At 46.8% G+C, this 18420-nt stretch overlaps 3 protein-coding genes across 17 annotated transcripts in view; all 3 read right to left on the reverse strand.

The window, feature by feature from the left end:
- LOC118512567 (restin homolog) overlaps window positions 1–634 on the reverse strand; it is a 61875-nt gene extending 61241 nt beyond the window's left edge. For 9 of the 14 annotated variants that reach the window (XM_036057172.1, XM_036057171.1, XM_036057170.1 and 6 more), the window contains exon 1: window positions 450–594. The gene's annotated coding sequence lies outside the window, so the exon portion shown is untranslated. Of the gene's footprint in view, window positions 1–449 lie in introns of all 14 variants that reach the window. The other 5 variants (XM_036057178.1, XM_036057177.1, XM_036057163.1 and 2 more) reach the window with 4 other exon arrangements.
- A 377-nt stretch (window positions 635–1011) lies between these two features.
- On the reverse strand, window positions 1012–2827 carry LOC118512572 (phenoloxidase-activating factor 3-like). Of its 2 annotated transcripts, none has more exons than XM_036057189.1 (6): window positions 2758–2827; window positions 2574–2675; window positions 2301–2464; window positions 2038–2246; window positions 1708–1970; window positions 1012–1629 (listed from the first exon to the last, which is right to left on the reverse strand). In XM_036057189.1, exons 1-6 carry the CDS (start codon window positions 2816–2818, stop codon window positions 1217–1219), a joined length of 1212 nt encoding a protein of 403 aa, XP_035913082.1. In that variant the 5' UTR covers window positions 2819–2827; the 3' UTR covers window positions 1012–1216. The 2 variants fall into 2 exon arrangements, with proteins under 2 accessions (XP_035913082.1, XP_035913083.1); XM_036057190.1 differs by having other exon boundaries at window positions 2788–2803.
- An 826-nt stretch (window positions 2828–3653) lies between these two features.
- On the reverse strand, window positions 3654–17883 carry LOC118510035. The gene is made up of 5 exons (XM_036051423.1): window positions 15598–17883; window positions 11487–11729; window positions 9004–9124; window positions 4616–5219; window positions 3654–4548 (listed from the first exon to the last, which is right to left on the reverse strand). Exons 1-5 carry the CDS (start codon window positions 17281–17283, stop codon window positions 3654–3656), a joined length of 3549 nt encoding a protein of 1182 aa, XP_035907316.1. The 5' UTR covers window positions 17284–17883.
- Between the last annotated feature and the right edge of the window lie 537 nt (window positions 17884–18420).

The raw sequence follows: 18420 nt of genomic DNA on the forward strand, positions 1-18420 counted from the left end.
CTGCCTGCACTCTACACATTCAGCCCGTTCGATTCGCCTCGATCTAATCATCTAATTAACTGCGCTGCATACCAAACCACTCCGCATACTTATCCCCACCCCACAATCGCTTCCGCTGACGCCTAAATTGCGTAACTGGGACCCACAAAAACACTTCACCGAGCACTAGAACCTTGATTTTCGTATCGAGACACCACCAGCCGCCCGTACGGATTCGCGAAAATGTAAACAAATTGCACGCGCCCCCCACTGCCTGATTCTGCATCACCTCTCCACGACGACGATTCGCGATAGCAGACGAAGAGGAGCAAAAAAAAAAGCAGCCACGCCACAAGATTGCTAACGCACCGAACTCAGCACGGATGCCGCTTGATCCGAAAGCTACCCGCACGTCGTACACGTCGTTTTTCTTCACACGTACACACTTGGCTCTTGGCGAAAGAGCTTACCTTTTGGGGGTGAATTGTGGGAAACGTTCTTTTCGCACACACACGCACGCACGCACGCACGGAGATTTTCTTTCGCGAGCGAAACACGGCCACGAATTCACGAGGTGGAAAAAGGCAAACAACTCACGAGCGAGCAGGCCAAACGTCAACATCAGCTGTGCGTGTGTGCACGGTGGGATGGTTGTGCGGACATGAGCGTCCGTTCGCGCGGGATGACGTTTGACGTAACGGACATTTTTAAATATAACGGACGACAAATAGAAAAATGGAGGGAATTTGTGGCGAATTCATAAGATAGCCTGTTTTTTAATTGTATATTCATTCAATTTACTTTCCGCAAGAGTTTTGCGAACTTTGTCTTATTATTAGGAAAATAATATAGCCGTTAGGTGACATGAAAGACCGAAAGTGCAAATATGTTGAGAAAGAAAACATACGGAGGATTTACGAACGAAAGGATGAAAGCATACAGACGATGAGGATTAACTACACGAGATGAACAAAAAAAAAGTTTAGGTAAATCGAAAAAAAATATTTGTGTTACAATATTTCAAATCCACAATTTGTTTCATGATTAGAAATGCATATTTCAGCTTTATATTGAGAAAATGTTGAAGTAAATTAAATTATAAGCATACCTAAACCCCACTAGAGCGAATCGGACAATGCAATTTGTCCGTATCCTATAACAAAATCCAAGAACCAATTCTCGCCAATACTTTGTTCCTCAGTCAGTGCATCGTTCTTCATTTGTATTGCTTCCATTCCTAATCCAATACATTGGCTTCCCGCACGATCCATTCGATAAAGTGCGTAACGTTTGCAAACACTCCCGGTGCAAGCTTGGTGCCGCAAGTTTTCACCCCAAACGAAACCACACCCTGCAGAACGAAGCGCGTCGAGTCGGACACGTACTGCAGCGGTCCTCCCGAGTCTCCATTACAGTGAGCCGTCTTATTGTTCCCGCCAGCGCACAGATGCGCATCGTCCAGTACAATTACCCGATCCAGCTCCTTGATACGCATCGCACAGTCGGGTAAAGTGATCGCCGGTAAGACGGCATACCGCAGTACGGACGATCGTTCCCCGGACTCCGTTAGTCCCCAGCCGGTCACGAAAGAATCCGACGGTCGGTACGCGCGTAGCTGCTCCGTCAGTGGTAGACAGATTGGAATAACACCTGGGATCGTGAAGAAATGCAAAAGCGTATTATGGCTAATGTGGACCAAGTGGACACACTTCATTCAACCCTACTCACTGTACCCGATGATGGCGGGGTATTGCAGCCGGATGATCGCCAAATCGTTGCGCTTCGAGCGTGGACTATATTTCGGGTGAATCACGATCGTGTCGATGGGAATGCGCTGGGCCGGAGGTCTACACCCGGCAGAGTACTCAGCATCGCTGGTCTCGCCCGTTTCGGTGCTCTCATCGCTGTCATCGTAGTCATCTCTAAAATGAATTCGATCGTCACATTTACGATCGCTGTTGAGATCATGCACCCCGACACGTACGCCAACGCTGGAAAGGAAAAGCCAAACGTTGATTCACCCAACCCGATGCCGTTTGTTTGACGATGGTGGCTTACATTTTCCGTGCCTTGACGCAGTGAGCTGCCGTCAGTATGTGGCGATCGGTGATGAGACTTCCACCGCAAGGAAGTTCATCGCTGACGCTCGTTTCTAGCAACGCCATCCAGGGAAAGGCATGCGCTCGAGCCTGCTGACCATACGCGATCAGCTGCACTCGGGTAACGCCACACAGAATTTCCTTCCGATTGCAGCATATGTAGTAGATCTATGGAGATGAGGCGTTAGCGCGCGTCAAACACACCCACACTGTCTCCATTACCTTGGAACCATTCACCCCCCGCTGCACGTCACACAGCTGCTGGAGTGCTTCCTCCCGTACACTTGGAGGCCAATACTTCGGTGCCTCGTTCACGTAGTGGAGATACTGGCCGCACAGTGCGAGCTGTACACACCGTTGCTCCGTGTCGCAACCCTTGATGAAGCCTTGAATGGTTGAATGGTGGTGAACTCATTGATAGGCCCTTCTACTACCAATAACCTCCAAAATCACATGTGTGACAGGCACAGAAGTACAACACCTCCGAAGATAGTCCCCAACCGATGTGTGACAGGCACAGAAGTACAACACCTCCGAAGATAGTGCCCGGTCTCATCTTATCACATCTGTCCGACACTTGGCAATCGCGACGTCCACCTGCCCGTACGAAAGAATGGCTTCTAACTGACCGTGAACCAAACAAGAATAACCCAACATGCGCCCAAACACCGGGAAATACCCGAAATAACTTGCGAAGACGAACAAAGACCTGTTTGCACGCGCAACGGCGTCATCATCATCGGCACAACAGGGCACAACACAAAACACCAACAATCATCCCCGTCGAAGCCTTTTCACTACCTTTTCGCATAAAGCGTACCGCACGCGCGCAGGTTCCACGCGAAATCTCTGCCCGCCAACTGTCAGCGAACCCTGCGAGTGTCTTCCCGCACGGTTCTGTACACTTTCGGGGCATTGAAAACATGTTTGCTCAGCTTTCAGCCGAGCCGCCGGATAAAGACGAAGGTCTTTCTATTTGTTCCGCAGGTGAATACAAAAGTTGCCCGGGAACGTGAAGAACGCTGCCACTAATGAATATTCCTATTCATTTCAGCTCCACACTGGAATGTTGGATAGCATCGGGGAGGGGGAAGGCAAATGTTTGCTTAAATGAATTCTTTCGCTTGGGCTTTCATGTGTGACTTCAATGTGTTGTGGTTCGATCTTTGCCTATGTTAGGCGGGACCATAGATGGAATCAAGCGAGTACTCATTATCATTATCGAACGATAAGTTTTATTTTAATAAAAAATGCGTCTTCTATCACTTAACGCTACAGTTTACAAATACCTAAACAGTTCAAGCCTATCTCGCTTAGCTAAGCACATGCTATTGTACCGCAACGGTCCTAACCTCCTGCTTGCACCAGCACAGTAGCAACGCATACAAATAGTAATACCTTTATGAAAGTTGTTATAAATGTCAAATAGCTGCGCAACGCTAAGCTGCACAGAAAGGGTAACAAAACCGCGACATCCTAATAAATACATGCACCAGAAAACTTTCCTTCCGCTTTCTTCTCGTCCGCTAAATTCTTTGGTTGTTCCGCCCAAACTGGGAGCGCCCGTCATTCGTACTAGCGCGGATCGAAGATCGGTCCATAGAACAGCGGCAGCCCGGTAGCATCGTGCCGCAGATAGACCAGGAACGGTGCGTTTCCGTTAAACTGTCGCTGCGATCCGATACGATCGACCAGAGCCGAGGTGGCGGCCGCACCTTCCGTACCCTCCTCATCGATCGCCAGATCGAGCTTGTGCAGGATCTGATTCACGTACGGTTTCTGTCCCGCGGCCGCACTGTCAATCATGTTCGAAAGATCACTTTTGGCCGGGCTGAGGATCGAGTTGAAGCCAAGCTTCTGGAACGACTGCAGCAGATCGACACTGTTGCGCAGATGCATCTTCGGCAGCCGCACACTGGTCGACTGCAGCTTCATCTGACCGATCCACGAGTCGAGCATTTTGCCGGTGAGCGATGCCTGCAGATGTCTGACGGCAACGCGGCTCGAGTTGGCCGGCTGGATGAGGTACATCGTGCTGGTATCGTCGCGATACGGCAGGCCCACGATCGACACATCCATTGCGTCACGCGCCCTGTAGAACGGCAAACATCCGCTAAGGCTCATCATCTTCACGCGATAGGACGGCCCACCCAGCCCGTCCGGGAAGAAGGGGGCATCACGGGTCACGAGCGGTTCGAACTGGGTCTTCCACTTGGCTTTGAAGTAGAGTGCGTTCGCGATTACCACGCTGGAGCTGGGGCTGAGCGAACTCTCGAGCATGTTGCGAATTTTGCCTGCCGTCACATCGCTCACCCACCGGTTGATCATGGCGGTGGAGCCGGCCGAATTTTGCGGATCGATCGGTTGTACCAAGGCGCCGTACAGGCTGCGGGCCAACATGGCGTACTGCTGACGCATGGGAAGATCCTTCTGGTAGAAGATACCGTTCGCGATGCGAATAACCTGCGATCTAGTGAGGAAGAATGTTCGTTAGTTTCGCGTTGTGACGGCTTCCCGATTGTTCTTAGCGCACTTACTTCACTGCTGGGGAGTTCGGGACATCGTCGTAGTCCTCATCGTGAGGACAGGTCTGGCGGCGCCATTGATCCCGTCGACTGTCAACCGGGTCCGGTGATACGAGATTCGCTAGCACACTACCGTACCGCTGATGCATACGCTTCCAGTTCATGCTGGACGGGGTGAGTACCTTGCCGAACTCTTCGTGTGTAACACCACCGGAACCGAGGAACAGGAGGTTGGCCACGGTAATGATGCTCAGGGGGGAGAACAGCTCTGCCTTGCTGTGATGCTGTGCCAACGTTCGGCTGATGCGCATCATGAAGTCTACCACGACTTGCGATATCTTGGAATCATTGTCCGGGGTAAGCGATAGCCCGCTGCTAGACGAATAGCCGGGCGTCGCTGATGCAGCTGGCTGTCTTCGGGCCGGGGTTGGTGAGGGGGCAGCTGTTGGACCACTCTCAAAGTTTTGCCTAAGTGCAACGCGTTGCGGTGCACGAACCATCGGTGTGTACCTCACGCTGGGCGATTGTGTGTAATAGCGATTCCACTGACCGTGGGCTAAGGGTACCAGCAGTAGCCATAATGTGAACGAAAGTACTTGCAAGTGTTTCATTTTGGCTATAAATAAAATTAAAAAATACACTTTAAACTGATGGAACACTTCGAATTCTGCCCACGCATGCCAATTTACATAAAGAACGAAACCAACTCCGGTTCGTGGGTTCAATTCAAAGCGAACGAATCGGTTACGTGATCGGGTTTAGCAAAAATGGTTGATGGAAGATCATTGCAAGTCGCACCCCTTGTCCGCGGCGGATCTTACTAAATGTCGCGTGACGAGCCGGAGGAGGAGCAAGTACTGGACGGAAACAAGTTTAAAACAACTGCTTGTCGGAAATACCCAAAACTGGGAAAATCCAAACCATTTCATCGTGCGCACGATGCGGCAGAGCAGGCAGCAAGATTGTCGTGCCCCCGTTACTGGCAAGAGTAAAATATTATCACCCCAACACACCACCAGGATTGGTGATCGTGAGCATTTTACTTTGCACTATAAATCTCTCCACAAGGGCTTCATCACAAGTCGTGGTCCTTTGCAATGATTCTTTAACTTTAATTGATGTGTTGTTTTGAACAAATAGCGAAGAGCGAGTGGCGATAAGTGTGCGACAGCAAATCATAATTCAAATTGGTGCTGAGCACCAGGGTGACAGCTAGTAGCGTCAGTGCTAGTACTCGCACTGACTAAGCTGTCGTGGTGGTGGTGGGTTTGGATAATTTGTGCAACTATTAGAACGTGTACATGAGAGTTGTTGCATTTGCGTCATCAGTTTTTTTTTTATGTCGCTATGGATAGTGTGACTGCTGGACGAAATCGTTATCATCAGGCAAATCATCCCTGAGACAGCAACTTGAGCTTTGGTACAAGAAGACACAGGTCGTCAATAGATTCTTCATTATCTTGAATAGAATATTCGTTGTATTTTAACCAGGCAAATGCTTTTGTCTACCTCTCTCTCTCTCTCTCTCTCTCTCTCTCTCACTCTCTCTCTTTCTTCTTGAACTAATGACCTCTTGGTTCATGCCTGTCATTTCTGGCTTACTAGACTTAGTGATACGACGTAGCTGGAGAACGGCCACGATGCGATTTGAACCCCGGACCTGCTGTATGAAAATCCGGTGCCGTTGTCTCCTCTACCACCGGGTCGCTCTTTTGCCTGCCTAAGAGCTTTGTTTCGACATCTTTTCTTCTCCCTTTGCCTTGATTTATTTGTAGCTGCTAAGTCAGTACAGCGTATAAAACAAACAGTCGCAATGTGAATCGAATCCTACGTCTATCCCATGCAAATAAGACTCTCTTTGATAACCTTCCCCGCGCCAACCTTTCCTGTCCTCTGTGACCTCTCAATGCGCTAGAAAGTGTCTTTCGCTACAAACTCACTGCCCATCAACACTCTTGACAGCTGTCAATTACGCTGCAGTACATCCCGCAGTTAGTAGTAATCGTGATGGCTATATCTAGCTGCTCGGCACGAGATAATTACCCCGATTCCGAAGTTGGTGATTGTATCGCTTCCGGTAATCACGACACAGCAACTTTGTGACACCTCTGTCGGAATCTACCGTTCGTCCCTTTGTGGATGAAGTTACTTTCGCAAAAAAGGGCAACCAGACTTGTAAGCTTTTCCAGCGGAGCTTATCGTCGCCATCTTGGCAAACACTTACATTCCGGCTCCCGTCAACAGGCGGGCGAGACCGTTCGATCTTCTCTCTCTCTCTCTCTCTCTCTCTCTCTTTCTCTCTCTCTTTGTCGCTCTTCTATACAAAACAGCTCCCCAACTGGAAGTTAGCAAGTTATTGAATTTCATTTTACTCCACCACGGCTAATTTGATGCACACGACTCCCAAGCCAAGTGCTAAGTGTACGATCGGGTTCAGCTCGGGCTGATCGATCGCAGAAACATTCTAGATTAAAAAAACCGGTTCCGGCTGGTGGGCACGATCTTTGCTGCGTCCCTTTATTGAGGCTTCTTGGAGTTGGAGTGGAAGTTATTCTAACAGCGGCCGGCATTGTATTCTCTATTTCATCTCAACAAGAGCAAGGCAAAAGTCATCACGTGTCGTTGAGCCTTAGTAATCGTTTCACACTTCCCAAACTCCCCACCCGTCGACCAGTGCCAGCTGTAGCATCACTTTTACTTTCAAAACTCCTGCCAATGTCAGACAGATGCCAAATGCATCATACCGCCATATTGGTTTATTTACAAACATCCATCAGCGATGACGCAAGAGGAGGCCAAAAGCGGGCTCACAGATCGGGCGAATAGCAAATAACAGCAAAGAAATTGAAAGAGACATGAACTCATCATCACGCGTCTTGTGCGTAAAACCGTTTTAACATCTGCGAAGTTTTTTTTTTTCGTTTTGTTGCCCGAGAATGGATTCCAATTTTTGCATATCATCGCCGAAAGCGCGATGACCTGCGCGATATGATAGAAGATTTTGAGGTCACTCCGATATATTTATATTTAGATAATGAATGTTCAATTTTCATTCGACAAAATCATCGCCTGATCATGGCGGCGATTTGCGTATCGGAAATCTTTCACAAATATAAACTCGCACAAAAGTCCATATTACCATATTCGTCCCGTTTAAGCGCTGTCGATCAAGTAAGTCTATCGATCAACTCGCTAACGGCTCGCGCTTAAAACGCGACCTGCCGCGGGCATAACCGGTACGGGGCGGTATAATCTATAAACCACCCGCTCGGCTCATCTCCCTTCGAGCGACATGCTAATGGCTGTTAAACATCCTACCGGTATCGCGGCAGCAAAACTCGACCAAACAAACAAACAGAGAACGTGTTGAGGAAACACTTGACGGATACCAAAGGGGACCGCAAACAATCAATATCCAGCGGCAGCGCCAAAGCCCTTGCCACGTATTGGACATCGTCTGGATCGCTCAGAACACTTCCGAGCCAACATCAACAACAAGTTCAGAAGCTTCCAAACCCAACGGGGCCAGGCAGAAAAGAGAAACCGCCTCAACCAAGCTCATCAATGAAACGTTTCGGCTGGTTTTTTTTTACGATTATTACCTTGCAATTACCACCGGGCCACCCGGATGACGAACCTCGTGGCGGTACTGTGCATAATTGTGTGCTTACACTTGCTGCGCATTCGGGGTAATTTAGATGAGTTGGATGGAAGGTGAAAAAACACACCACACGACCATTGGCGGCAATCTGCCATGAAGCGGCACAAGCACAAGCATCACTAATGACGTACAGGTGGTGGTACGACATTGGCTCAAGGTTTGGAGAATTTGGAGAACAGGGCAGTACCAATTCTAATTTCGGAGAGTTCTAGAAAAACTTTGAATATCTGGTTCGTTCTTCAAGGAATCCTCTAGACGGACTTGGAATTTAGCACGCCTTAATTCACTTTGAAGCATAAATCTAATTAGGTTCGTTGTTCTGACTACTCCTCCGCTCTTTTGGAACAGATCACGATTATCGGTGTTCTAAATCTTCTCCCCCACGGGTAGAGATCTAGAGATCACTAGTCCATCCACCAACGTTCAGTTGCGAAACGTCATCGATACCGAACCGTTTGCATCTACATCATTTAAAGCCGAGTACGCGAACTGCACCAACTCAATTATCACACAATGCGCCACATTGCACCGCTGGAATGCCCTTCATTGTACCGGCACAAAGCACACGGCCCCCACACCCCCCGGTTCCCAGGCTCATCCCACAGCTGTCGGGCCGGACAAAGCACGCCAAGGTTTTGTTTTGTTTTACTTTTTCCCCTCTTGCTAATCACACTGCACCGATCGGACCGATCAAATTACGAACCAATCCTTGCCAGCACGACTCACAAACTCGACTCACCATTCGAACTGCACTCCGCACTAGGAAACGATTTGTTGCTAGACTCTGTGTACTGCACTACAAGCACAACCGACACGCTGTAGCTTGCTCTCGAGACTGAATGGCTTCGATCGGCACCGAAACAGTTTTATGCGATTCAGTTACGCGCCGCAGATGAGTCACTGCGCTTGCGGAACAGATAGCGCCCGTGATGCCATTTTCGCCGCCATTGTGGAGCATTATGGAGTTTGGGAAGAGTGAGTACGCGAGCGTCGTAAAAGGAACAACACTGCAAATAGACCAAACAACCAGCGGGCTGCTGCCCGCATCGCTATCAGGTAGTGCACGCTGACGCGAGAACACGTGTTTCGTTTTGTGAGGTTACGGTTGTCGCCTTCGTGGTTAGTGTCTGAGATCTGTATGGTTCTTGGAAAAAACTGAACTGCCATGCAGTGGAGAAGAAGTATCTTTCTACTGACCTCCGAAAGTGGTAATCCTTGACGGGGAAAGCCGCCAATGGCAAAGAACGGTTCCGTTCAATATTCGCACAAGAGTTTGGAAAGCCCAAAGTACCGGCACCGAGACGAGGTAAACAGTTCAGAGGACACTAGATCGGTGGATTGATCTGGGCCAGATGGATGCTTGAACTCTGCGGAGGTCATGGATAGCGATTTATGACAGACAAACAGTTACCATAAAGCTGTGAAGCTTTGCTGACAGCTTGTTTTACATTGTTCAGGGTTTATTTATTTTATTTATTTATCAATGAAGAATTTGTATGGTCAATATTTTTATTTGCCTTATAAGGAGAGTCCGCTATGAAATATACCTTAATTAAAAGTGTTATTTGATCAAACCATTCTTAATATCTAGTTCAATGGTTCCGTTTCCCTATCATCTGATGCAGTTTCCATATCAACTAGCTTTGTTTGCCATTTCATCGAAGGCGCGTACAATAAAAATGGATGCTATTGCCTTTTCAACTGAAGAACCCTGTAAGAAACTGGCTTCTTTGAAGTTATTACTGTGTCACGTGGGGAACCCTGTTTTACCTTAATAAGAGTCATAAATAGGCAAGGTTTATATTAACAAGTCGAAACCAAAAATGGCATACAAAAATTTTAATACAATTCTAGTAATTCAATAGCATCTATGAATGAGGCCTTCGAATCTATAAATATTTAATATTCGATAATTATTGCACTAAATAATCAAAATCATCAGAGCAATTGCAGTGACACGTGTCGGAGAGTTCTTTTATGGCCTTATTAAGCACCGTAAAAAAGGCAATTCCAAGATGTTTAAGGTTGGCTTAGAGCACATTAATATTAAATAGCTTTCAATAACAGATTCTACACAATTATTTTTAATTTATTGGTAAATTGGTTAATTATTGGCGTTGTAGCTGTCGATCTTTTTTACAGCGTAAAATGAGACAGATCAATTAAGTAACCTGAATATACTATGCTGTCATTTAACTATATTTTATTGTTTTTCAAATAATTCTGGTAATTAGTATTTAAGTCCATAAGCTAAAATTTATTTAATATAACATTTGAACACACCAAAGTTTTAACTGCACCACGTGGCAAACCCTTGATTACCTTATTAAGTATAATAAACTAAAGGCAATAACAAGTGCCCTTCGACTACAGCACAATCTAATCAGCATTTTAACAACTTATAATGAGCATTTTTGATAGCTTTAATAAAATATTTTGTAAAATCATTGTGTCGATCATAGTTATCTTATTTAATTTATTTATTTTCGACTTATCACCATGCTGTCAGCAGTCAGTTATCAAATACTGTCTTTAGCACGTATTAGCGACACGTTTTAAATCGTGGACCATTGTAGTATCTTCCTGAATTTTTAAACGCAATGAAAACACCTTAATAAATATCCGAAACATCCTAAAACCACTGATCAGACGTGAGAATGATGCCACGAGCCGTAAGGTAAAAGTTTTCGAGATGAAGCACCGAAGAAATAGGAACACGGAATCCAGTTTTCAAAAAACCAGAAAGGGGAAATGGGGTGTGTGTTTGTGTGTGTGTCAGTTTATGTGATAGAGAAGGTTCTAGATATGATTTCAGAGTTGAACCGGATGAACATATGTAAAACTACCCGATTCGCTCCAAAGCTATTCGAACCGATTTCTATGAGTTTGCAAAATTGTTTGAACATGACTTCTGAACCTAATTCGACAATTAGCACGGAAGTTGTAAAATTTCGTATTAATTTTGGATAACTCTTATCTTGAACCGGAAACCGAGATCTAAAACGCATTAAAAATCTTCACAACAACAGCCCACGAAAAAAAAAGAAATCATCATCATTAGCGCCTGCCCTGTTCTGTTACTTGTTTACATTTCGTGAAAGATAACACCTCGGAGGTTGTTTTTTTATTATGTTGTTTTCGGACCTTCTTGGCGCTTTTAAGTAGCTTTCATGAGTAAGCTACTATGTCTACAGTATCGCATTGAGCAGGAATTTTACTAACCGCTTCATGGTGCATCATGTGCCAGGAATTGCAAGCGTGCGAGCGCCTATTTGCATTGATAAGGTGGCTACTGCCATAGCCATTCGTCACGTACGCTTGTGTAACATTGGAAAGATAACGCACGGCACGGTCTTCATCTACGTCATCGTGTGTTCTTGGCCCAATCTTGAGCTGCCCTGGACCGGCTCCTCCCTCCGAAGGGCCAGATGTTTGAGAGCCATTCATAAGCTCATCGCAGCATATCTGGCGTGGATGTTTACGATAGACAGAGTTGTGCAAACTCATCGTGTTACAGTCATGCTAGCGTTCGGAGAATCGATCAAACCCTGCACAGCTGCACGACATGGGTTTGGTAAAAAAAATTTTGTCCCAACAGAACACCGATCTCTTATCGGTCAGAAATCCAGAAGGAAGTATGCAAAGCTGGTGATCACACAGGACAGGAAGTGGATGTGGATTTCCCCAAATCAATTTTCCACTGATGGCCCTTTTCGAATTTGACGTCTATAAAAACGACATCAAGATAAACAATTGGCCATGGTAGATAGATATTTTGAGGCATTTCGATATACTATTTACATTACTAATTGCTGGCAAAATATTGATGGTGACAGTTTGCTTCGGTGGGACGCAGGCTCACGTCATACTTACAAGAGTGGTACTGACGCTTTACGGTACATATAACCTTTCTGAGTCGTTTACGACCAATTACTTCACGCCTATCTCTTGAAGCTGCTTATTTGACACTTTGACATCAGGAAAAAGGTAATACGTTATAGACAATAAATTAGATGGCTTTAATGTCTAAGGCTATTAGAAAAATATTATTTACACGATTTTTTTTTCGTAATGATCAGCATCATTGGGTTTCATCCCGGAGATACTTCACTGGCCGTGCATCATTCATCTCGTAGCGTCATCTGCCAACTCGTGCAGCACCATGAACCATTTGTTAAACGTACGCCCGCCGCTTTGAAGCACCGAATGGGGCGAAGGAAAATCCGAAACACATGCCAACCGTCAACTCCCAGCATCATCGGTTCATTTGAATCCCCCAAAATGGTACTCAGGAACCGAGCGATCCCAATGATCCCTATCCCTGACTAACTCATCGACCGATGACGGATGCTCGAAGTTATGACGACATCCAGCAAACCACGATGTGCACGACGAGATGCCTACCTGTACGCCTCACGGTATCGGTTGAACCGTGGTGGCCGGTGCATGCTCGTTCTAGCAGATCAATACAATCGGATAACACACAGTTCCCCGGGCGCCTGAGCTGAGTCACAGCTTCGGTCTCCCCTTTGGACTCTGAACCAAGCGCACCGGTACAAAGTGTCGCCTGCAGTAATTATGGTTTTGCAAGTCACTATTTGGGGAGAACAATTGGTTCGGCGTTGGGTTTTGCAAATCGTGTGTGCGTGCAATTTGTGCAAATCGGTTGCTCACGATTCAGCAATGCGATTGGGCCAAAGCACAGGAAGCGTCACTTCAAAGCATCACACGTTTGCAGTGAGGCATTTACAAAATTTGGTACATTTGTCTGACATTTATTTGCACATTCTTTCGCTTTATTACAATACGGGGTTGTAGGCAGGTTATATGGAGGGTGTTTGGCATATTAATTTTAGACTTTGCGTGTCTTATTCGAAGAGTTTAAATCAAAATAAGTTTTCGCAGTGTGCATTTTATCGTAATCGTAAATAAAGTTATTGGAACATAAATTAATCCTGACTGACAGGCAATTATTAGTTCTTCTTCTTCTTCTTCTTCTTCTTGTTCTTCTTCTTGATTTAACGGTATCCTAGGTCATGCTTGCCATTTAATGGCTTACTAAACATGTTCCTACCACATAGTTGGATAGGGTAGTCCTCTAAACGGGGAGACGGCTGACGGTATGAAAACCGGCACCACTGTCGCCTCTACCACTGGACCCTGGTTCAATTGGCTCATATCTTGGCTCTCACAACAACCGTTTTATAGAATATCTTTCTCATATAACCTTTAAAAGTTTCAAACATTTTTCATAAACTAATTACCTTTTTTCAATGAGGTGTAATACAACAAAAAAAAAACCACCACTCAATGCATTTAATTTGAATAAACTCTAACGATGATGAATCCGCATCTAAAACTAATGTCACAATTTACGGGCACAGTTTAATGACAAATTAATCGTTACTGCCCCAAAATAAATACTCGCATTTTTTTGTTACATTTCCATGATCTTGGCGTTGAGAATTTTCTTTGCTTTTGGCACACACAAAAAAAAATGCAAAAGGTTGCTTTAAACTTGGTCATTAATGAGAGACGTTGAGAGTCTCTTCATGTGATGTAAAGTTCAATCGTAAAAATAAAAATTTCGCAATTGATTCCAATCAGCCAAAAATCTGTTGGCAAGGTATAGAAGACTTTGATTAAGGAATAAAAATAAAATGCTCATCGTTATCTAGAAGTTGTTTCATACTTTGAACACATTTTCTGATACTCACACGGCAGGACCGAGATTACAATCCCATCCAGACCGCTTCCCCGTTCGCACGACTGACCATTCAGCTACGGGAAGTATCAAATCACAGAAAGCTAGGATTGGCAGGACGTAATCTTTCGAAGTTGTATTCCCAAGAAAGAAGAAGAAGAAGCTTTATGTTACGGTCATACACCACTGTTGTATAATCGAAATCTAGCCCCCCTAGATTTGAGGATGGTAAAGTACGGGAGGCAAACCCCAAATTCATCCTCACAACATCTGGAGAAATCACAACATTCTGAATGCTTACGGAAAGATAATCTTTTGTCTCAATTCCTCTAACGTTTTGGTTCTATATGCTCCAAATCAATTGATAACGCAGCCAAATTTTACTTACAAATAAAAGGAATAACTCAAAAGCCAACGGACAGTATGACGCATAGCTAAAACACAGCTAGTTCGCCTAGTTAAATATCGTTGGAATGGCTATTTTTAAATCTATGCTAGATTCATTATTCAATTATTCCGATTAAATTTTAGTTTTAGTGCGATCTAGCTCATTTTGTATCAATTTTGTAACGTATAATTCAAAAAAGTAAAAACGATTGCATCCAACAAACGGAATCTCACGCTGATCGTATTTTACGCCTAAATGTATGCAATCCATCGACAACCCTGACTGTCATGCATTCAGGCATAGCTGTGCATTCCCACAGTGCTACCAGGTCATGCAACCACTGGTCGTTTCAAGTTATATTTATTTATAATTAAAAATTTACGGCTTGATGCTGTATTGCGAAATGCTCGTTTCAAGTTGTTAACGTTGACAACATTTAACAAAATATTTTAGAGATTTTGGCAAGAGAAACCCATTTTTTCCATTTTAAATTCAAATCTCCATGATTTATTCGACATGCACAACAGACTGTATTTCTCATGGGTGCTCTTAATTCACCGATCGCTACAAGGCAAAGCTGTGAAAGGCAGGTCATGTTCGATAGGAAGGTTTGGATGCAAAACAGATCATTTGTTTACAATGAATCGCCTTCCGTGTTGCACAAATTCACACTTCAAAACTACGTAACGAAACAGCGAATCCAGGCAGGAGCAACTTTCCAAAAATGGTTTTATGGGTTACCAGTCCATAATAATCTCCTCATTCTTCCCAAACAAAAAGGAACAATGAAACATCATGCGGCGATGGCTGCAACAGCAAACCAAACCCGTTATCACTAGAAATACCCAATGCACCTACCAAAAAGCACTCACTTAATCATCGGCCAGCATGCCCAAAAAACCCACAATGCTAAATGGCGCCCAAAGCACCGATAGTGCACCGTCAATAAGACGAGATCTCCCAGTAAGGAAGCTTACCTTGTCGTTCTCATCCTTTGCTACCTCCAAATGTACCGCAATCAATGCAAGAATTCGATATAGCATGCACCAAACAAAACAAACGCACATCCCAATGCACAGTACCATAGAGTCTAGATGTATAATATATTTCATTCGCTTAACTGTATAATAAACTAGATTTTGTGTTTCTTGTCTTCTGAAATTTGCACGCCATTGCATTAAAATTATCTTCCTGCTTGTTCCGGTTTTCTTCTAACCGTCCGATCGAGCGGCCGGCGCCTAAGGCGTTGGGTCGTAGATCGTACCGTAGAACAGTGGTAGCCGCGTATCGTCATGCCCGACCAGCAGCAGGAACGGTGCATCGATCCGGAAATGGATGGACGGTAACGCCCGGAAGATGGTGGACGTCGTGATCGCTCCACCCTCCGTACCCTTCTCATTAATATCGAGCTCAACCCGGTGGATGAACTCGCTCACGTGCAGCTGTACCCGGGGGGGCTCGGTCGCACGATTCCTGCTCGGCTCTGGAACTGGCTGTGCAGCGTTAATGTTGTTGTTTCCGTTCCCGCGCCGTACATCGGCGGTCGGTTCCGAGTAGAAGTAATCGGTGGGAAAGATGACGGACGACGGATCGACCGGTCCGGCGGCACCCGGTTCACCGAACCGGGTCGAAAACAGCTCGATCTGTTGCGGCCGAGCCACCATGCCGGACAGATCGCTCTGGCCGCGGTTAAAGATCGTTTGCAGCCCGAGCCGCTGCAGCACGTCGCGCAGATTGATCGTGTTGGTGATCTGCATCTTGGGCATCTGCAGGAACATCTTGCGCTGGGTCATCTTCGACACCAGGTCGCCGATCATGGCGGGCGTTAGTCGGCGCTGGAAGTCCTGCATCGTTTGGCGCGTCGAGTTGTTCGGCATGATGATGTAGAGGGCCGACTTGTTGCCCTGGTACGACAGACCGACGATCTTCGCATCCACTTCGCGCGCATCGTAGTACGGATAGCAGCCGACGGTAGACATTGTGGGAACCAGTTTCGATTCGCGCCCATGGCCGTCCGGGTAGAAGGGTTTCAACTCCGTCGCCTGCTGCTCGAACGGTTCCGACCACAGGGCTTTGAAGTACAGTGCACTGGCAACGATCATTTCCGCCTCGGCCGCTACCGACTCGGACAGGATGTCCCGAATCTTGCCCTCGGTGCTCCGCTGTGCCCAAGCATTGATGAGGGCAGTGGCCCGTGCCGGATTGGTGGCGAACGGTACGTTCAGTGCCGAACTGTTGTAGTAACGCTTCGAGTAGTACGTGAAGCTAGCGTTCAGCGGGAATCCTTCCTGCACAAACACCGCATTCGTCACCCGTATCACGTCCTTCTCGGCCGGATATTCGGCCGCCGCCGCTGCCGCATCCTCTTCGTCCTCATCGTCGTAGCAGGGATTCGCGGTACGCCAGCGTGGCGGCACACGATCGAACTCCGTTTTTGCCAAATCGTTCAGCATCTCACTGTACAGCTGGTGGATGTTGTGCAGGTGATCTTTGTACTGCTGGAACCCGAGCACACGGATCAGCTCGTTCTTCGTCTCCTGCTCGGCTCCGATCAACATCAGCGACAGTGCGCACGCAATACTGACTGGCGAGAAGACGGCTGCCTTGCTCTGCTGCCCCAGTATGCTACCAATCACCCGGGCCAGCTCCGTCACTGCGGCCGATGCCGGGTTGTACCGGAATGAGGCACCATGCAGCCACGTAGCTTGAGGCGCTGCGGGTGTGGCAGGAACGGGTGTGGGACCAGCAAACGGTGTGCGACGATTTGCGGGTGCTGTTTGTTGACGATACACTAGCTGCTGCTGTCCTATCACTGTGGGCACTAGCGTGGCACAGACCAATACCACCAGCAGTCCTACAACACGTTCGTTCTGTGTGTGCATCTTCGTTCCGGCTGCTGCCCGACAAGCTGTTGACACTGAAAACATCAATAACCGGTAAAACACTGGTTCCGAATGTCGGCGCGTCCCGATAGGAGCAACGACGTACTGTGATCACCGCGTCGTCTGCAGCGAACGATCCACACCACCACCACACTGAACTGGTGCGACCGGACGGTAGTACAGCTTTTATAACCACTAACAGCGACACACCGCTGTGTCGTACGAAAACCGGAATCCCCACCAGTTCCAGAACATTGAGAGGGAGACCGAGATTACGAGGAAGACAGATAGATCACTTGCATGTGTGTGGTTGTGCGCGTGTGGGCTGTGGAAGTTTTTCTTCACCACAAAAACTTCCTTTCGCACTAATTCACTCGATCGTTTTCACATACAGTTCACTAGCAGGATCACGATCTGCACGAATTCTAGCTCAAGATCATCTGTATCACCCGTTATCCTGCGATCCTCTGCTTCACTTCACTTCACTGGGGTAACGTAGACTCGATCGATCCGGAACGTTTGACGTTCGGAATGCGATTGACGGCACGATCGGCGCTGTTTGTGATTAGTCGCGATGATAGTGGTCACAGCCAGCTGCAGCTACACCGCTTCTGTCTGCTGATCGCTTCGGACTGCCGTTCGTACTGGGAAGGTTGTTTAATTTACATATTCGCACCCCGTACCATGTGAGGCAGACACATACACGCAACAACACACACACACACACGCGTGCGCGTCGAATGCAAGGAACGTTGTGTGTGTGTGCGCGCATCTTGTAACGACGATCCGGTACGGGCAGACGACAGGTTTTGCCCGCTGACTCAAGAAGCCACCGCTGTTTGTTTCACCAGCAACACATAGCACTGACCACGAGTGTGCCACAGAACCTGCGTGTGTGGGGGTGGTGCGGATTTTGTGCGAACCAGACAAACAGTTGTCCAGCAGTGTGGAAAGTACGGCCCCCTGACTTGATTCCGAAGCGTCCGGGAAAACCCAAAAAAGGCCCATTTACTGTCTGCACCGATTCGGGTTTGATGCGTTTGGTGCGTTCCGCTGAGGAAGCGACGGGTAAGGACCTAAGCTGAGGATTGACAGGGTGACTAATTGGTGTTGTGGTTGTCGCGCTAGCCGGACGGCCTCACACAACACAACATCAGCAAAACCGGTTAAAATAAGATAGGC

The sequence above is a fragment of the Anopheles stephensi genome, chromosome 3 (genome assembly GCF_013141755.1).
Source record: "Anopheles stephensi strain Indian chromosome 3, UCI_ANSTEP_V1.0, whole genome shotgun sequence".
In the NCBI taxonomy this organism is placed as follows: domain Eukaryota; kingdom Metazoa; phylum Arthropoda; class Insecta; order Diptera; family Culicidae; genus Anopheles; species Anopheles stephensi.

Excerpts from the sequence above, each read along its gene's own strand:
- LOC118512572 (XM_036057189.1), bottom strand. The coding sequence starts at position 2,818 with ATGATGATGACGCCGTTGCGCGTGCAAACAGGTCTTTGTTCGTCTTCG. Across the intron at positions 2,465-2,573 it reads CCTGTCACACATCGGTTGGG|GCTTCATCAAGGGTTGCGAC; the intron begins GACTATCTTCGG and ends CAACCATTCAAG. Across the intron at positions 1,630-1,707 it reads CCCCGCCATCATCGGGTACA|GTGTTATTCCAATCTGTCTA; the intron begins GTGAGTAGGGTT and ends TCACGATCCCAG.
- LOC118510035 (XM_036051423.1), bottom strand. The coding sequence starts at position 17,283 with ATGTTTTCAGTGTCAACAGCTTGTCGGGCAGCAGCCGGAACGAAGATG. Across the intron at positions 5,220-9,003 it reads TGCGGAGTGCAGTTCGAATG|CCAAAATGAAACACTTGCAA; the intron begins GTGAGTCGAGTT and ends TTTTATTTATAG. Across the intron at positions 4,549-4,615 it reads CCGAACTCCCCAGCAGTGAA|ATCGCAGGTTATTCGCATCG; the intron begins GTAAGTGCGCTA and ends CTTCCTCACTAG.